This window comes from Leuresthes tenuis, unplaced genomic scaffold, assembly GCF_036924035.1.
Source record: "Leuresthes tenuis unplaced genomic scaffold, fLeuTen1.0.hap1 SCAF_18, whole genome shotgun sequence".
Classification (NCBI taxonomy): domain Eukaryota; kingdom Metazoa; phylum Chordata; class Actinopteri; order Atheriniformes; family Atherinopsidae; genus Leuresthes; species Leuresthes tenuis.
In genome coordinates, this window is record NW_027325372.1 from 17922993 (window position 1) to 17940900 (window position 17908).

General features: G+C 42.2%; 1 protein-coding gene across 4 annotated transcripts in view; it reads left to right on the top strand.

Annotated features, from left to right (window-relative positions):
• The window catches only part of adgrb2 (adhesion G protein-coupled receptor B2), a 222759-nt gene that overhangs the window by 188261 nt on the left and 16590 nt on the right, over window positions 1-17908 (top strand). For 2 of the 4 annotated variants that reach the window (XM_072370498.1, XM_072370500.1), the window contains exons 23-31: window positions 1222-1321; window positions 2451-2522; window positions 4694-4786; window positions 8609-8648; window positions 9055-9069; window positions 10972-11144; window positions 11278-11997; window positions 14325-14360; window positions 16715-16828. In XM_072370498.1, coding sequence (XP_072226599.1) covers window positions 1222-1321; window positions 2451-2522; window positions 4694-4786; window positions 8609-8648; window positions 9055-9069; window positions 10972-11144; window positions 11278-11997; window positions 14325-14360; window positions 16715-16828 — 1363 coding nt within the window. The remainder of the gene's footprint in view (window positions 1-1221; window positions 1322-2450; window positions 2523-4693; window positions 4787-8608; window positions 8649-9054; window positions 9070-10971; window positions 11145-11277; window positions 11998-14324; window positions 14361-16714; window positions 16829-17908) is intronic. The other 2 variants (XM_072370499.1, XM_072370501.1) reach the window with 2 other exon arrangements.

Consider the following 17908-nt stretch of genomic DNA (forward strand, 5'->3'; position numbering starts at 1 on the left):
ATTGTACTGTGAGGAACTTTAACATCTAACATGCTAACTGAGGCCCGCAGAGTCTGAGATGTAGCTCTTTTTGCAGTTTCTCTGAGCGTAACACAGTCTGACTTTGGGGTGAACTCTGGGAAGATTGTCAGTAGTCTGGAATGTTTTCCACTTGTGAATAATCTTCCTCACTGTAGAATGATGGATTCCAGATTGTTTGGAAATGGCCTTATAAACCTTTCGCAGATTGATGGGCAGTAATTAACAGCCTCTGCTTTTATAGAGGTGCTCACACTTGCTGATGATCAGTTGACGAAGTGCATTCGATTAGCACATGGTTGCCCTCTTTAGTCCTCTGGAAGCAGTAAGGGTGGATGTTTTTCACACGCTGCCTCTCTGTTCTAAACTTAGAATGTTTAACTTAAATAATGGCATGATGTAAAAGGTTATGTGTTGTCATTCGTCTGAGACTGTGTTTACCTCATTTCCAGACCTGGTAAGTCCTGATAGAGGGTGTACTTTCTTTTTCGCATTAGTGCATCTCTATTTTCCCAAGTGGTGAATAAATTTGAAATATAACCTCTCTTTAAAAAAGCACTGTGGAATCGAGTAGGTTTTCATGATGTCATATCGGTGAACCGGCTTGTCTGGTTGAAATTAAAGTCAATAGCACCTGCAAACTTAACTCACAAACAACAGGCACTGCCTCTTCATTATTCTTTTACTCATTGCTTTTTCTGCGTGTAGTTAGACAAAGCCGTGTGTCTGACAGTTATAAAACTATGAATTTGTGCTCACACAGCATGGACATTTGAAATTGGAGTCCAAGTCATTGCTCTGCAGAAGCCTTTGTGCCATTCTTGTCATTGGTCTGTCTTTCTCCCCCAAGTCGAGCTTCTGCCTTTGTTTCACAGTCCCCCAGCATGGCACTTACTGTCCATCAGCTATGTAATTGTGAGCAATTGTCAGAATCCAAACTATCTACATGATTACACATCATCTTCCACTTATCAGTTCGACTATGAAGTCTGATCCAAATGGCACAGAGGCAGTCAGCTTCAAATTGCTCACAATTGAACTTATGATTGATCCGTGTGTGTGCGTGTGTGCGAGGAGTGGAGTTACAAGACTTACCGCAGCCGGCCTGTCTGGTTTGAGACTGACTGTTCCCTCTATCCCATTCTCAACCCCACCACCCCCACCCCCCATCTTTGTGCTCTACTTCCTCTTTTCTTCTGACAGGGCGTCTCTGTGGAGCTCCTGTGTGGTTCTTCCTCTGTTAGCACTGACCTGGATGTCAGCGGTGCTGGCCATAACTGACCGCCGCTCCACACTCTTCCAGGTGATGCACCTGTGACATGTGAAGGCAAAGTTCAACATGCTGTGTGCTGGCTGTGTGATCCTGGCAGAAGACAGAATAGCTTTCCATTTGTCCAGTTTTTTTTTTCTTCCTCTCCAAACTGATGTTTCAGGGTTCTAGTTTTTGATCATTTATGAGAGAAGTTCCAGAAATAAACCAGTAAAGGAGTAAGAAATCAAATGGGGAAAATAAAATATTTGTTTCTAAAGCTAGTACATGTAAATTACTACTTTTTTTCTACCATGTATTTACAATGTACATTATCTTATGGCAATAGGTGAAACATAAGGAAATATAAAAGGATTAAATAAATATGGGAATATACTCACCTACCTTCCATTCATTTAAAGGATAATGACAAAATAATTACGTCATTGTAACATCATGTATAAATAAAGAACAAGCCAGTGGAAAAATAGGACAGTTATTAAAATAGTATAAAGAAAAGGACAAAAATCCACTCCCACACTGTCAAGACCACAAGTAGAAGGGCCAACAATAAAGGAAAGCAGGACTTAATCTGAGGATTTGTTGAATAATCAGGAATTGGCTGACTCAGTTTTACTCTTGTATCACTGTTTCTCTAATGAACGATTAGTGACTCACTTCACTACAATACCACAGTTAGACCGGGCTACATATAGAGGAGTTCCCACCGTGGGTGTTAAAGCACCCCGTGGTGCCTTAAGGAGAGGGTCCAGCATGCCAAGCAGCAGCAAGATTTATCTCTCCTCTCTCAGACATAAAAAAAAAAATAAAAATAAATAAATAAAAGGATAGCTGTAGTTTTTTCCGTTAAAGAGAAAAGTCTGAAATGGCTACTGTGAGAATGCCTTAGCAGCGAGGAAAAGAAAAAAAAATTCAAGCGCTTCAGTAAAATGGTGTCACGTGTGTCTGCTAATTTTTCATTCACTGTTTGATCTAAGCTCAATAGTTCCCAGACTGCACAGTAATATAACACAACTTATGACCTGTGGTGTGGTAGTTGCTTATGTTGGTGGGTCAAAAAAGAGCAAAAATCGTAAAAAAAAAAAAAAAATGCAGCTTTGGGAACAAGATAAGCAAACCGATATGTAATAACTAACTTGCACATGTGATTTCTTGCCTCCAGGTCCTCTTTGCCGTCTTTGACTCTGTCCAAGGCTTTGTCATCATCACTGTCCACTGCGCCATGCGCCGAGAGGTGGGTCTGGTTTCCTTTCTCCGCTGAGCATGTACCGGGTCAATTCTGCACGCTTTGTAATACATTCGAATTCTCAGCTACGCACGCTCCCATTCCCAGGTGGGATTCGTTCACCTTATTTTCCAGGTCAGCCTCAGGCCGTGACAGAGCACGAGCGGATGAGAAGGATTAGCATGGTATTTATGTCCTATGTTGAGCTTCTTTCTCATAATGCAGTACGATAAAGCGCTATTGTCCGACTGATCCGAGTCTGGTTTAAGGAGCTTACTAAGATGTTGTATGGAATAAGACGATAAGTCCCCAACTAATAGCCCCTGGTGTCTGTTTGCCACAGGCTTTGCTGTGCCCCCAGGGATCCTGCATTTTCAGCTCATTATGCACATACATGTACTGCATTCATGCCCTTGAGACCAATGAATACCAATGAATACACACACACACTTGCTAGTCACAAGTAATGGATTTATAATTTCGTCAGTTTCCCATAACTGTATTTGTGTCTTCTGTTGCTCGTGAATGTGCACTACAGACAGGTTTGGCTCTTTCCAAGAGATCATTAGGATATTGAATGTCATGTAGGGTGTAAGTGAATCTTTAAATGCTCCGAATGCTTAGCTACGTTAAATCAATATCACAAAAGCGGCAGGGATCAGTGTACAGTAAATCCAGGAATTATTTATTGTAAATGTGTGAAAATCCCCTGCAAGAGCTTGAGCGCAAATCCTTCCAAGCTCAGGCAGAAGGCAGTGCGTCACCACGGGAAGGGAGGAGGGAAACACGGAGGAGAATAGGGAAGTATTACTGAAGCAAACATGATAGAAGACACCACAAAGTGTGATATTACAGACAAAAAAAAAAGCATGGCAGAAAGTGTGGCACCATACAGAGCACCACAGCAGCATCCTCTATATAGAGGGTGCTGGTGGAGATTGTAAGGACCCCAAAGGCACAGACAGACAACCTGCTGAGATCTGTGGGGGGAAAAAGCAAGATGATGAGCATCAGCAACGTCTCTGGTTTTGTGTTCAGGAGGCAGCCAGAGAAGAATCTAAGAGATGTGAAGAAAAGAGAGCGACTGTAAATTCAGTTGGAGTTTTCAGTACAAGAGGAGGGCGGAAGAAAGAAAAATGCATGCCGAGATCTGTGAGACAGTGTGTGAGTCATGATCAAAGCAGGGGGTCATAGTAAGGGAGGAGGAAACAGGGAGGAGAGAGGCGGAGAAAGAAGTATATTAGCATACAGGGGTTTTCTCTTTGAAGTTTGAATGAGATGCGCTGACTGCACACGATACACTCAGAGCGCAGGAAGCAAGCGCCGTTGAGGATGAGCATGGATGTAAACGGAAGTGACAGACAAAAGGAAACAATGGAGCAAATAATTTCATCCATGCAGCATTAATCAGACGGGGCTGCAATCCTCCAGTTGTAGCAGCGCACATATGCACCTTTGCAGAGATGAGATCACTCGATGAGAAAGAACCTCTTGTTCCACATCTTACTCAAATGCTCTTGTTTGCACCCATGAGATTGCGGGATTTGACAGCAGGAACACTGGGAAATGAGGCTGCACCTCCGAAAGTCGTGGGGAGCATCTATAACAGAGAGCCTGATGGCAGGAAAGAATCTGGGGGTTTGCTGCGAGAGATAATGCACAGAGACACATTGGATTTGAGCTTTTACAGTGTGTTGGTGTAAGTTTACTTCAGTGCAGTATGTGGGAAGATAAAGAAAAACAATATGGCACTATGAAAGCCCCGGGGTTAGAAAATCTGTATGCCGTGCTGTTGAATTTAATTAAAGCCACTGAGCTCAGATGGACTACTTTGAAGTACTGGTATGCGCTCTCTGTAGCACTCCAATGACTATTTGATCATCTAAGCTGAACAACTTTGGGAGAGAAATAGCTTTTTCTTTAACTTTGTCCTTTTCACATAATTTAATATTTACAGCACACCTGTTGTTGCAGTGATAAAGAATAATAATTATAAATAATAAAACAAACTTCAAAACAAGTTCCCCTTGCTCCAACATTTACCAAACTAGCTCAAGTCCCGTCACTAACTTCTTCCCTTTGCATCATCTCTTCCTCTGCCTCATCATTCTCTGCCCCCCTCCCTCTTTTCCTCTCTGTTTTCACCCTCCCTCTCCGGCATCTCTTACCCCCTCCCCCAGGTGCAAGACGCGGTGCGTTGTCGAATGGGGGGATGTAAAGATGACAGCGAAAACTCCCCAGACTCCTGCAAGAATGGACAGGTGCAGATCATGGTGAATAGCATTCCATTTCATCCCACATTACCGTTCACCTGCCTCACACTAACGGGCTGGAGTTTTCCTGCTATCTACCCAAATAGAATGAAGCATAACTGCCCTTACGGAAGTTAAGAAAATTCATGCCTGGCTTTCTATCTTTTTTTTTTTTTTAAATCACCCCTTCAACCTTGTTTACCTTGACAGGAATTCATTAATGTTAATGCATTGTCATTATCTCCATAAAGAATGCGCTCAATATTTTTCCAGATTCCAGCCTGAAACTAACTCCCTGTAAAGCCATAACTGCACAAACTGCGCTTTGTGATCTCACAGCAGATACATCAGCGCTGTTATTTTTGTGTTTTGTTTGTTTTTAGCTTCCTCCCTAAACTGCTTCATATTTATTTAAAGAGCAAACACAAAGCTCCCGTAAGGTTATTTTGTGCCTTCCAAATGCGGTTAATAATGTGATAAATCACCGATGACTTGAATGCCTCACCAATGTCAGTGCGGTCACAACACAAGTGTCTTATCCGTTTTCCCTTTATTTGTCCCTCAGAGCTGTTTGCGGTAATATTTATGGGTTTGTGAATGCTCCTCCGAGGTTATCAAGATTAAACTTTTGGAGCCATCATTCTGCTCAGTGAAGCCATGATGACACATTCTTTGTTTTCATTACAAGTCTAATTGCGCTTATTTAATTTTTGGTGAATTAACATCATTCACACAGCTTACACTAATGCACCGTTTGAGGACCGATGATAATCCACTTGTTTAGTTTTTTTTTTGTTTAAATGTGTGGTTGTGATTTAAAGGTGCCTTTTCAGATTGAGACCACCACCAGTTATATCAGCGTCATAATTACAGTGAACAATGTTCTCTCAGGTGCCCTACCCATATTCAGAGAAAATCTCATTAGCACGGTGAACTCTTGACATTTGGAGACGTCATAAAGGTTGAAAACTTTTGCTAAGCATTAAAATGAGTCAGTGACAGACATCTTTAAAATATCACTTGATTGGCTGAACTCTCATTAACACTCTACGAAACAGGTTAGACCCTGGAACATTTCCACTGAATGTTTTTCATCTTTTTTTGAAAATGATTTTCTTTTACATCATCAGAAGTGTGCAAGTATGGGCGTCTGTGGGCAGCAGCACGGCTCACGTCACAACATACCCACGTGCCTGTCGGACTGTCCCCCGCAGCCGCTCCCACCAATGTGCCACCAGACATACCAGCAAGCCTGTTACCACAGTCTGACCCGCACCGACCGCAACTACGGGCTAAACCACAGCCTCACATATGAGCATAATCCCATACTCAACAATACTCAGAACCACGCCCATAATCACATCAGCAACTGGCCAGTATGTCACCTGTAGAAAAGTCATGAGTAGAAAGAAGAAAAGGTGCAATATGTAAAGTAGTATTTCGAATATCAAAGGAATATTTGAACCGTTTGTGACAATTAATAGGCATTTTCCATTTTTCTACTGAAAGGTATATGAGCTGTTGAATGCTTTACTTAATGTTTAGTCATGTTTGCTACAAGCTCTGTAATTTCATTGTAGAAAACAAGAAGTAATGTCAGTTAAAGTAGTGTTTTTCTTATTTTTTTTATGAACTAGCTAACATAACTGTGGTAGCTCGCTTTATTTAATTAATTTAGCTGTAGCGCAAGTCCATGCTGCTTTTTATAAACAACAATCTAAACACTAACTGTCTCAGTGGATTGAACCTCGTAGCATTATTGTAAACATTAACTTGGTGGCTTGCACGAGCAACATGGGTCACATAATAGTTAGCTGCAGCTGTATTTAAATAGAATTTCAAAACAAGAAAAATATGCTACACTAGAGAAAGTTAATCAGGATATGACATCAGTGACAAGTAAGCAAAATTAAATTTATTAAATTAGTACTGAGCAATTTTCTTGAATTCAGACAAATGTGGAAATGTTTTGTAAAACTTATTTACACCAATCATAGGTTCAAATAAGAAGTCATTGTCTTAGCTTAGTTTAGCTTAGTTTAGCTTAGCGCAAATCTGGAAAATATAGAAACAATTTGCTAGGGTCTGTCTGAAACTAACAAAATAAGCAAAGACCGGAATTTTCTGTTATCTCGCGTTCTCTAGCAGGTGGCCAGGCACCCAGCAGGGAAAAAGTTGTTTATGTTTGTTATACATTAACAAACCGGTTACCTCATCAAGCAAGCTATTTTGCCACTTTTAAGTATTTGCACTAAGTTAAGCTAATCAGCTTCTGTTAATTAGCTTAGTGTACCAGCATGGGAGTGTGTTCAGTGTTTAATCCGTTAAATTGACTGACAACAAGACAGCTAACAAAGAACGAAACTTCCTTCAACTTCATTTTTCTTTTCATTATACATATTGCACCTTTGAATTGTCAGTAGGAATAGCTGTGATGTAGCTTACAAGTAACTGGTATGTGCTTTATAATGAAGTAAATGCAAATGTATGAAGTTTTCTGTCAATCTGAGATGTTGCGCATTACAATTTGTCTACTGTCTGTTGCTGAAGTGTTTCCAAATTATGTTTTGATAAACGATAGTTGATGTTTATGACTTTCTACCTAACCTGTGGAGCTACTGGGTAGTCAGGGAATAATAGTTCAAATGTTTTTTTTTAATTATTTGTCATTTGGTTAAAAGAGAAAAAGATTATTCAAAATTCTCCTCCGCCCATTTAGTAAAGACCCATTTATGGTGCTGCCGGTGATTAGCGCTCTAAGAGCTTTTCCGCTCCTGTGAGACCATTCTTGCACCACACATTCTCTCCTTCTATTTTTCAATTTTTCATCTCCCCCTTTCCTCTTCTGTTGGTCTCTGTGGCATGCTCAAACTCTCTAAAATCTGTAGTTTATTATCTAAACAAAAGCTTTTGTAAGTGAATCCCACAGGACAGGAGGGAGGCTCTGTGGTGAGAGTAGGGACGATAACAACTGCATAACAATGAGCTTCGTTTTCGCTAAAGTTTACAAAAATGTGAGCGGTGCCCGCTTTTGAGGTGGCAGTTCGTCATTCAGCTCAGTTTCCATCGGGTCGAAGAGTGTTTCTTTACCCCTAGGAGCAGTGCCACTCTGCATTCCACTCTGAATAGACATAATTTCTAGGTGTGCCCAAAATACCTAATTTACATAAATTCTGAATACCGAGTACGGGTTAAACTCAGTGTTGTGTGAATGTTTTTGTTTAGGTTGCCAGTGTGTGTGAAACGCAGAAAACATTTGTATTTTTACATAGTGTATTTTTCCCAGTCCAGCCGGTACACAGCAAAGTTTTGCTTCAACTGGCACAGCAGATGATAGTTTTGCTTTTGTGTAAATTTCTCTCCGTGTTTCCATTCAGACGACAGCGAGGAGACTGATGAGCCATACAGTAACATTAGCTCGCAAAAGCTCCAAAGCTTCCTGCTACTCTCTCTGTAGTCTGTATTTGGATCCTCGGCTGTGATACAAACACGGAACATAGCAGTACTGCATTTGCACTAACAGGACATTTTGCCTGTTTCTCTGTTCTCTTTGGCTTTAAAAGGCTCTCGGCAAATTCATTATGAAGAAATGAGAGCTGAGGATTTCTAGAATGACTTAAGGCAACCTCTTTTTGTTCTTGTTCATATGGTCCTTACAATTTTTCTGAGTTGTCACCATGGCAACTGATCCTATCTTTTTCTGAAGTAGAATCAGAATCATTGGATACATCATAACCATTTGAGATCCAATCACTCATTGGACCACTGCTGCTGCTAATGTAGTAAATGTACTTGCACACACTCACATATTTCCTCTCTCCCTGCCCTGCCTCTCTTCTTCAGACGGATTTTGAGAAGGATGTGGACTTGGCTTGTCAAACAGGTGAGCCCTCCTTCCATCAACCTGACATCTCAGTCCTTCTGTCCCTTTGTCTCCTTTCTTTTATCTCCCTTTTCACCTAGCACACGTTTAGCATAGCAAGCTGTTACATCCCTAGCTTGCTGATGAAATGACAGACGTTGATGTGCTACAGCTTCTCCATCTTGGTTATGTTGAAATGACAATGCCTTATCAATCACACTGATTCTGCCCAATACGTGTTCAGCAAGCATATGTGCGGATGAGTTTGTGTTTAATTGTGCATGATAATAACACTCCTCAGTGTGTTCAGATCTGCTTCACTGGTTAGTCGACAATGGCGTTTGGCTGTGTTACGAATGTACCGCAGTCAACTGCGTGTTGCGCTTTGATCTATTAACACATTCACTTTCCCCTTCCACCCCTGCAGAGAGAGGACACCCATGTAAGTTTCGCACCCAACTGACCTACTTAACACTGCCTGATCCGTCTTAGACTTCCTTAATTCCTGTAGACGAATCCGGGGTTGTGGGCTGAAGTAAAAATGTCACCACTGTCGTCTAAGCTGTTTTGCCAACAAGTCATTAATGGCATTAATCTGGCTGTAATCTAAAAATGTCTGCGGCTGTGAGAGTAAGCTTTTTGAGTTTACATCATACAGATCCATGTGTCAGCAAGTATTTCTGGTTGGTGTTATTCCGCACACTGATTTGGCAAAACAAAAAAAAAAAAATTGTAAAGGACAGAAAGGAACAGTACTTTCAGTTTTTGAAGGGACTTCTGCTGACTAAAATTAAAACTGGCGGTGACATTTCAGAACAAGAAACAAAACAAGTGTCGGATTCGTCTATAGGTCCATCTCTGAGACTCCACTGTTTGATGCAGATCTTTGATGCAGAACTCAGATTGGTCGGATATCCCGAAGCCCGTCCCAACCTGTCTGATCCATTTGCACCAAAAGGATGGTGAAACAAAGAAAATGTTAAAGTAGGGTCTGTACTCAGCCAGTGTGCTTGCAGCTGTGCTGACTCACAGCAGGATTAAGCTTCAATTTTTGATCAAACATACTGCCTGACATTCAGTTTCATCAATGCAGTTAGAACAAAACTGCTCTGTGGCTCGGGCTTTGGTCTTGAATTGAATTTTGGGACCGCAGAGTAAATATTTATATGATCTTTATCCATTATGTATATCTATTTTTATGCAATATATATCAGAATGAGCTTGATAACAAGCATGAATGTAGATAGTTTGCTTTGATGCTTTGGTTTAATTGTGCTGCTAGACTAATGCTACTTGTGAGAAAACATAGTCTCTTATAAGCATGTCATGAGGCCGTTTTCCACAGCTGGAACAAGCAGGCAGTTTTAACAGTGGCCCCCGCCTCTGTGCGTGTTCTGACCGAGTTTCCTTCTGATGGGGGCTGGTCTCACACATCTGTGGTTACGTTCTTAACTTCCATTTATTTGACATGCTCTGATGGGATGTCACAGTTAGTTTTTGTAATGTCGTCACGCCACCTCGTGAGTCAGTTGGATTCTAAAACGCAATTCAGGAGGTTGAATTGCGTGCTCTTCCTGTAATTGTTTGTACCGCCTGCACACAGTTCCTACAGTGGAAAGTCGGCTTCAGTTAATTTTATTGCAGCTGCTCTGGAAATGCACAGCTTACTGAACAGTATGCATGGAAACTAACCCGAAACCGCTGAATAATTTTGTGTTGTGTCAGCGACATTGTGACATTATTGTAAAATTTACACATACATACATATAACCTAAGTACTGTATTGAGACTGAAACACAGAGATTCACACTGTTGTGCGACAGCGGGGCAGAGAAAAACAAGCTACTGTGCAAGATATTGGAAAGGAGTCGCATGGGAATGAGCTTCCATTTCATTTGAAGCATACAGCATTTTGCACCAAAGATAATAAAATTCTCGCTCACTGACAAATCTTGAGATTGAGTGAGACTTAAGGTCGCAGTGCCGTGGACGAAACTCAGCTCTGGTACTGTAAGCCATGAAAAAGAAAAAGTGATAAGTGAAACTTTTCTTTAGAGATGCTATCTGTCTCCAGGCTACAACACTGCAGCAAACAAATTTCAGTGTCAGTAACTGATTTATGCCACCTGTCTCTGTTTTGCTGGCCTGTTTTGTCATCGATCCTTTGCTATATGATGTATGAATTTCTTTTCATTCAAAATCCATTCCTCTTTCTGTCTCAAAATATTCTCTTCCCTCTCATACATCCCCCTTTGAAAAAACCCCTCCCCCCCGTCCCTTGCCACTCTCCAATTCTCACCCTGTCTCTCCAACTTCTTGTGCCTCCCCCTCCGTCTCCCTTCAGTCATTTTCAAAGAGGTCAACACCTGTAACCCAGCCACCATCACTGGAACGCTGTCTCGAATATCACTGGATGACGAGGACGATCCTAAACTTGCAGCCCATCAGGAAGGGGGAGTTGGGATAAACTTTAGCTCCCTCCCTGGAAACATCCCACCTCCAAACCTCATTGTACAGGTACAGGTTTAAAGGTTATGTTTCTTGACAAATTAGATTATACTAAGGGTGAATATCTCAATTTAAGTAGTCGTAGCTCAGAAGTATCTAGGAAATTTGTGCGTACATTAAACCTTCCCTTTTTGTCCACAAGGTTCCAAACTTAGGTGGCCTCAATGAGCTCAGTGAGACACCAGTAAAGAAGGAGGTGAACATGGAACAACAGAGACAGCAGGGGCAACAACGCAGCACTGCTCCAATCTACCTGTGCACCGAGAGTGGCCTGGGCTGGGCTCGCCCACCTGCCTCCTCCAACAACTCCCAGGATGGAAGTGCAGGAAGCGGAGGCAGTGGGGGAGGCGGTGGAGGAGGAAGTAGCGGAGGAGGAGAGGGAGACTACATGGTCTTACCTCGCAGGACGGTTAGTCTCAAACCTCCAGGGTCCTCCTCGCAGGGAGGAGGCCTGGGACTTGGGGGAGAGGACAAGCCGCTCAACATCGCAGTGGAGGATCCTCCTTTCCCTCCGCCTCCCTCTCCCCTGACCCTCCACCCTGCTGAGAGCGAGGCTTACCCAGTGGATTTTGTGCCGTCGAGCGTGGGCGACATGAACATCACCATGAACCTCAACCGCTCCTACGGGACGATCAAAACCATGCCCCATGGGCATGGCCACTTGATGGCTCAGGGTGGGCTTGTGCACTCCCACGGAGGACATATGCATTCCCACGGGCATTCTCTTCATCTGAAGCAGGGACAGAGGCCGTCAGTCAGACAGATTCTCACAGGGGGAACTACAGTGGAGAGAACCAGGACCCTGCCGCGCAATCTGGGCAGTACCAATGCCAACACCGGCGTCTCAGCGGGATCTCTGGAGGTGGGTAAGAGGTTGTGTAATGCAGAAGGGTTCCAAATGGCGCCTAAGCTTGTTCACACCTTTGACCGGAGCTCATGTTTTACAATTAGAGAAGTGTTGGTGAGCTTACATAAGAGATGGTACAGAGATGGATTTCAGTGGGAGGAAGCACTCTGCAAACGAGGGCCAATTATTTGATGTCATTTTCTCTCTCTGCAAGTGTTTTAAACAGGAAATTGCAAACAGCTCCATGTGCATAAAATATCCATCGCTTAAAGAAAACTATTACAGCAAACTGATTTCAATTGGGGGAAAAGGAACATTTTATTTATATAATATGTATATATACCAGGGGATAACTAGGATGTCATTTTCCACTCTCCACTTAATACTGTTGGGTTACACATCACCACAAAGATACATGGGAAGAAGAGCGAAAGCGCTTTGTGTGGCTTATACGGACTTTTCCACGAGTCTTGTTGTCAAACAAGTCAGCTCAAACCTCAAACTCGACAGTTCCCAAGTCATGTTGTCTATCATACAGAAACAGTGCACCCAGTGTTGTGATAACTGCACGACTGTGTGCCTAAAAACACGTCTCATATAACAGCTGCTATTATTTTCGGCTGAGTAGTATTTATTGCGGCTGACTGAGACAATGAGCGCTGAAATGACTCATTCTCCTAATGACAGGCGGCTTCTTATTAGTTTAGCATCTCTGTGTGAGCAAGTGTGATGCTGTCTATGTGCAGTACCCCCTCCTAACCGTACAAGGTGGCACAGCAGATGGACTGAGAGAGACAGGATCAGAGGAAATACCCCTGGTGAATGTCTTTCACTGTAATTCTACATGCACACACACATATACTGGCATCCATAAATAAATGCACACAGTAACATTGACACACAGACTTTGGATATCACCCCCCCAGCGGTATTTTGCTTACTCACAAGGTTGATTGAAGAGATGGAAATGTCACTTTCACTGAAAAGTGCAGATGCCTCATTTAGAGCTGAGGACGAGTCATTAAAACTCATAAAGGATCACTGTCAGGAGCACTCATGAATACCAAAGGAAAAAAAAAGAAGAAGAAGAATCTACAGAGACGCCTGCTGGCTGTAATTTACTGCTGTAATTTCCACCTGTTTAAATGTGCTTGACTTGAAGATGGATATCGAGAGTGTGTGCCTCTCAAGATTAAATCACCGCAATGTTTTGCTCTCCAGTTGAAACGTGTTGGCTGTAATGGAGGAATCACACGAATGTACTTTTAGGCTTCAATTGCCTATGTTGATTTCAAATGCGAATTCCAAATGGTCCAATCAAAAGATCGAGGAAGGTAGAGATTTTGATATGGAAAAAGTAACCTCCGAAGAAGAAACGGTACATGTACGTACGCCTACGGATGGTGGTCAATCACTAAAGAAAAGGATCCCATCCAATATCTTTTTTTTTTTTGTAATGATTGCTTTATGTGCGTCCCCACCTAAACATGCAATATACAGCTCATGCATATGCATGTTGCATGTGTACCATGTCACAAATCTGACTCAGTTGTGGAATTTCTCTGTTTAAGGTAAGGATTTCACGACAGGAGGGTAGTAAATGCTTTTGGGTGTTTTTTATAGCTGCAGTGGCCAAACTCACAAAGTGAACCGGACACCTCAGAAACCTGCCTCTCTATCTCCTTGGATGTCTTTACGTTCTCAAAATCTTGGCTGCTAAAGTGTTAGATCAGCGTCTCTGCCCTTTGTGAGGGAGTGAATACAGCTTTTAACTGACTGTGGAGCGCAGTTTCCCTCCCTGCCAAATGCAAATCTGGCACACAGCGAGAGCCAGATAGGAAGTCAGAGATGGAATGCAATTCAGTGCAATGTCAGGGCCAGATGAGTTGGAAATGTCTGCAGCTGTCAAATTGGCGGTTTGTGTGCCACTTGCTGTAGCTGCAGAGACACTAGGGATGAGAGCAGTCGAGTCCAAATGAGATTTGGGTATAAAAACCATTTCTCATATTCTTTTTTGCTGCTTTTTTTAAGCACAAAGTCTCCAACAAACTCTTAAAAAATTATGTTTGAGAGCATGTGAGCCGAGGAATTATTATTATTTCATTGTTATTCTGGGTTATTCCACTGTGTTAATCTCATTGCGTCGAACTAGAGTGAATAATTAGCTTCTTGCCTTGGCATTCCTAATATCTATGTAATGTCGGGCTGCCAGTGCATTTTAGTCCTGCTCTTTTTACTGAGCGATGGCACTGAGAGGTCCACAAAGGTTGCCAAAAGTTCAAAAGTGGTCGAGGGGTAGTCATTGATGCTGTCTTCTCTCCCCCTGCCCCCTCCTCTTCCAGAGGAAAAGAGTACGGTACTCTGAGCTGGACTTCGAGGTAAGATATCGGACCTCACTCTCTCCCATCATCAGCCTGTCTCTGCTTTCTTGTGCTTCTGCCAGGACATGAGTAACATATAGAGGAGCCAAACGCATTGCTAAACCCCTCCCTCTGCACCTGTCTCCCTGCGATGAACTGTTGCAGAGCTATCTTACACAGCATGCTGTTTCTCCAGCTATGGCCTCAGAGCTCCCCCCCTAACAACTGTCTGTCATGAGAAAAAATATGTGTCAAAAACAAAATCATCCCAGTGACATTTGTGCAATCCAGTCCGTAGAGTCTGTCATGTCTTTGTGGGGTCCTGGTTGAAGAAACAGCAAAGTAGGGTGCTTCATGAGTCTGGATGAATATCAGCGACCACTGAGTTCTGGGAGGTTTATTTGCTGATTCTATCTGTGGGAAAAAGATGGTTTGACAGTGTGCGTGTGTTTGTTTGGGTGTTCTGTGAATCTCCAGTCTATAGCAAATACCACATGGACAGTAATACAACTCGTCCCTTTATGTTGCTGCTTATTTTTTTCCATCTCATTTTTACTGACTGAAAGACTGGACATTCACCTCCCACCATAGAGACATCCATACGGAGGGTGTGAGTGAGGACGAGCCCTTAGCTGTAATTATGGCTGATTTTCCCAGGTCTGCATGAACAGCAATATCGGCTGTCAGATCATCAATTGACCTTTGAGAAAGAGACTAGTGTAGAAGAACCGCCAAAGCAGGTTTGTGGAAGCTAAATGAATACATAACCATGTTTTTTCTTCCACCTTTCATCTCTTTAAACTATTCAAACACTTTATATGTAAACAGCAATGAACCTAAAACACGATAAAGCCACGCTTTTGGGGAAAAAATACCTTTCAAAAAGTATAAAGGAACAACCTAGGCATTTGGTGTTCTGCTTAATCCTGAGTACATGCAGTGAACACTTTGGATAAAGAAAATGAATGTTGTGGAGGGAGATGTCCAGTCTTTTTTTTTTAATTCTGGATCCTTTTGAACATTTTCTCAAGTCAAGGATGTTTGCCAGGCTGGTCTCAAGAAAAAAACTTGAACACGTCACTCTGCAGAGAACTTATTTTTGGCCACCCAACATGACTTTCAGAGTAGCGTATTCGTCTTAGAGGTCAGGACTCCAGTAATAGAGGAAAAGAACATTTTGATGGGATTAAAGCCACTTACCTAACATTAACCATTTAGCTGTTAATGCCCGGCTTCAGTGACCTGAAAGCACAAAGGAAAAAAAAAAAATCTTAAAAGGGACAGTTCAGTGTAAAGTCACTAAAACTCATCAGCCCTTGTTTTCCTTTATCTCTCAGCTGTCAACTCCAACAGTGGGCTTTGTGGCCTTTTAAGTGCGATGCAAGATTGATTTTGTTATCAGTCTGATTTTTTTATGAAAGAGAGCACGACTGCTTTTCTCTGTGGAGTTATTTTCATGCCCAAAGCACCAGAAAAGAAGCATAAACTGTGTCTGCAGACCATAATCCAAACATATTTACATGACTATTTCATGTTTTGCCATGAGACTGGGTTTCCTTAGCACACTTATTGATAGTTCTTATACTGGAGCCTTATGGTGTATTTTATATTTATTATTCTTGAAAACCTTAAACAACAAACGAACACAGCCAGGAGGTACAGTAATGGCACCTTCTCCACCGAGCAGAGATGAGTGTCCTCTTTGAAATTACCAGAGGCGGTGTTGAGCACTAGTTCTGGCCAATGAGTGCGACTGTGTGTGTGTGCTGGCATCTTGCCCTCAAATCACTTTCAAATTCACAAGCTGCTTTGACGATTTGCCACCACCTCATAGCTCCTGCACTGTCATTAGCACAAACAAACCAGTGCGGTTTGCTGACAGAATAACAGATCGAGGTTTATCTGCCCTCAAATGAGACCTACTGTATTCGCAAAGGAATCAAATTGGATGTTTTTAGCTAAATTTTATGCCCATTAGATAGATTTTCAACAGGTTTTGCAAATTCCAGAGTTAACCGGGCCCCCATTTAGCAGGCACCAGCCTGTAACAATGGCATTTTTGTCAGGCATTGTAAGCTAATTTTAATTTAAAGGATTTTTCTGCAGCACTCTGAGTTGCCAAATTCTAAAAGACTTAGGAAGTGGATGATGGATAAGCATGACTCAGCAATCGATTCATCTGTCGGCGCCCCCCTCTAACCTCCTTTTCATTTCTGGGATCTCTGCAGTCCCTCAGCCTTTCACTCATTCCCCGTGTCTGCCCCTGCATTAACCCCCCACCATACTCCCCTCCATACCTTTGAGTTCTTTTTTCTTTTAATTTTGTTTCTATTTGCTTCATTTTTGCTGTCCCTTCCTTTCTTCCCTTCCAGAAAGTGATGCACACTCGCAAAAGACATTCTGAGCTGTACCATGAGCTCAACCACTCGTCCAAGTTCCACACCATAGACAGGTATAACAGGGACCCGGCCATGTCCACATTCAAGGTAAGACCATCGCCCAGAAGGGGGATGGGGTCCCTCAGTTCTCGCGCACCCCCACTCCCTCTGCAGCACTGCAAAACTGATACTTGAAAGCAAATAATGATCCAAAATTGCCCTAATAGGCTTAACGAAGAGCATTCATCTCTAACTAAATATTAGCAGCTCTATGGTGACATTGTGTTTCCTTGTAAATGTAGCTTTTAAACAATTATAGCCATAAATATTCTGAGCAAAGCTCTCAGTCATTTACAAACACGAGAGTATTTTTGAAAGCAGTTGTATTCATTACGGCGTTTTATTATTATTCGTTTTTGTTTTTTTATTTCCACACAAATTGCTGCCTTTGAAATGTGAAAACATTGTCTGCTCTAACAAGGGAATTTGAATGTAATCTGAACACTGCATACATTTTCATTGCCATTTGATTAATTCACTCTTGTTCTTATTATCACAAGCGTGAAGAATCGAACAATAACTACCTCATAAATATTTCTTTGCAGGCGCATTCTGTTCCCTCTTTCATACCGTTTATTAATTTTATACCTGATGTAATTGACCTGAACTTAATTCATTTATGCCTGCAGTTGTTGCTTTATTAAATACCTATCAAAAATGTTGATCACATGAGCTGCTAGGGGAGGGATAATCAATCAAAACTGGTTAATGAAATCCAAATTTGGCAATTCAAGACCCGTGAAACTATTTGTCACTCTCACCGAACCGCCTCACGGTGATGAACTGCAAAAAAAGACAACCGTAAACAACAACACACCTTCCTGTACACACAAATGCTTTGTCTGTCCCTGTGTCAAACTGCTCTCTGTGTTTGCATCTTTGTTTGAATGTTCTGTATCTGACTGTTCTTTCACGTATGCGTGCGTGTGTGTGTCTCTGTGAGTGGTTAGTGGGGTGTGCAGGTTCATGGGGTGCTTTGGTGGGCACCTGCACATGAGACACAGAGGCGTACTTGAATCATTAATACACCATTAGCAGCAGACTAAACAGCCCCTGCTTTCTCGGTGCCGACCTTCGGAGGGCCTCTTTCATTTAGTTTTAAACACACGCTCACACTCATCTGCCTTA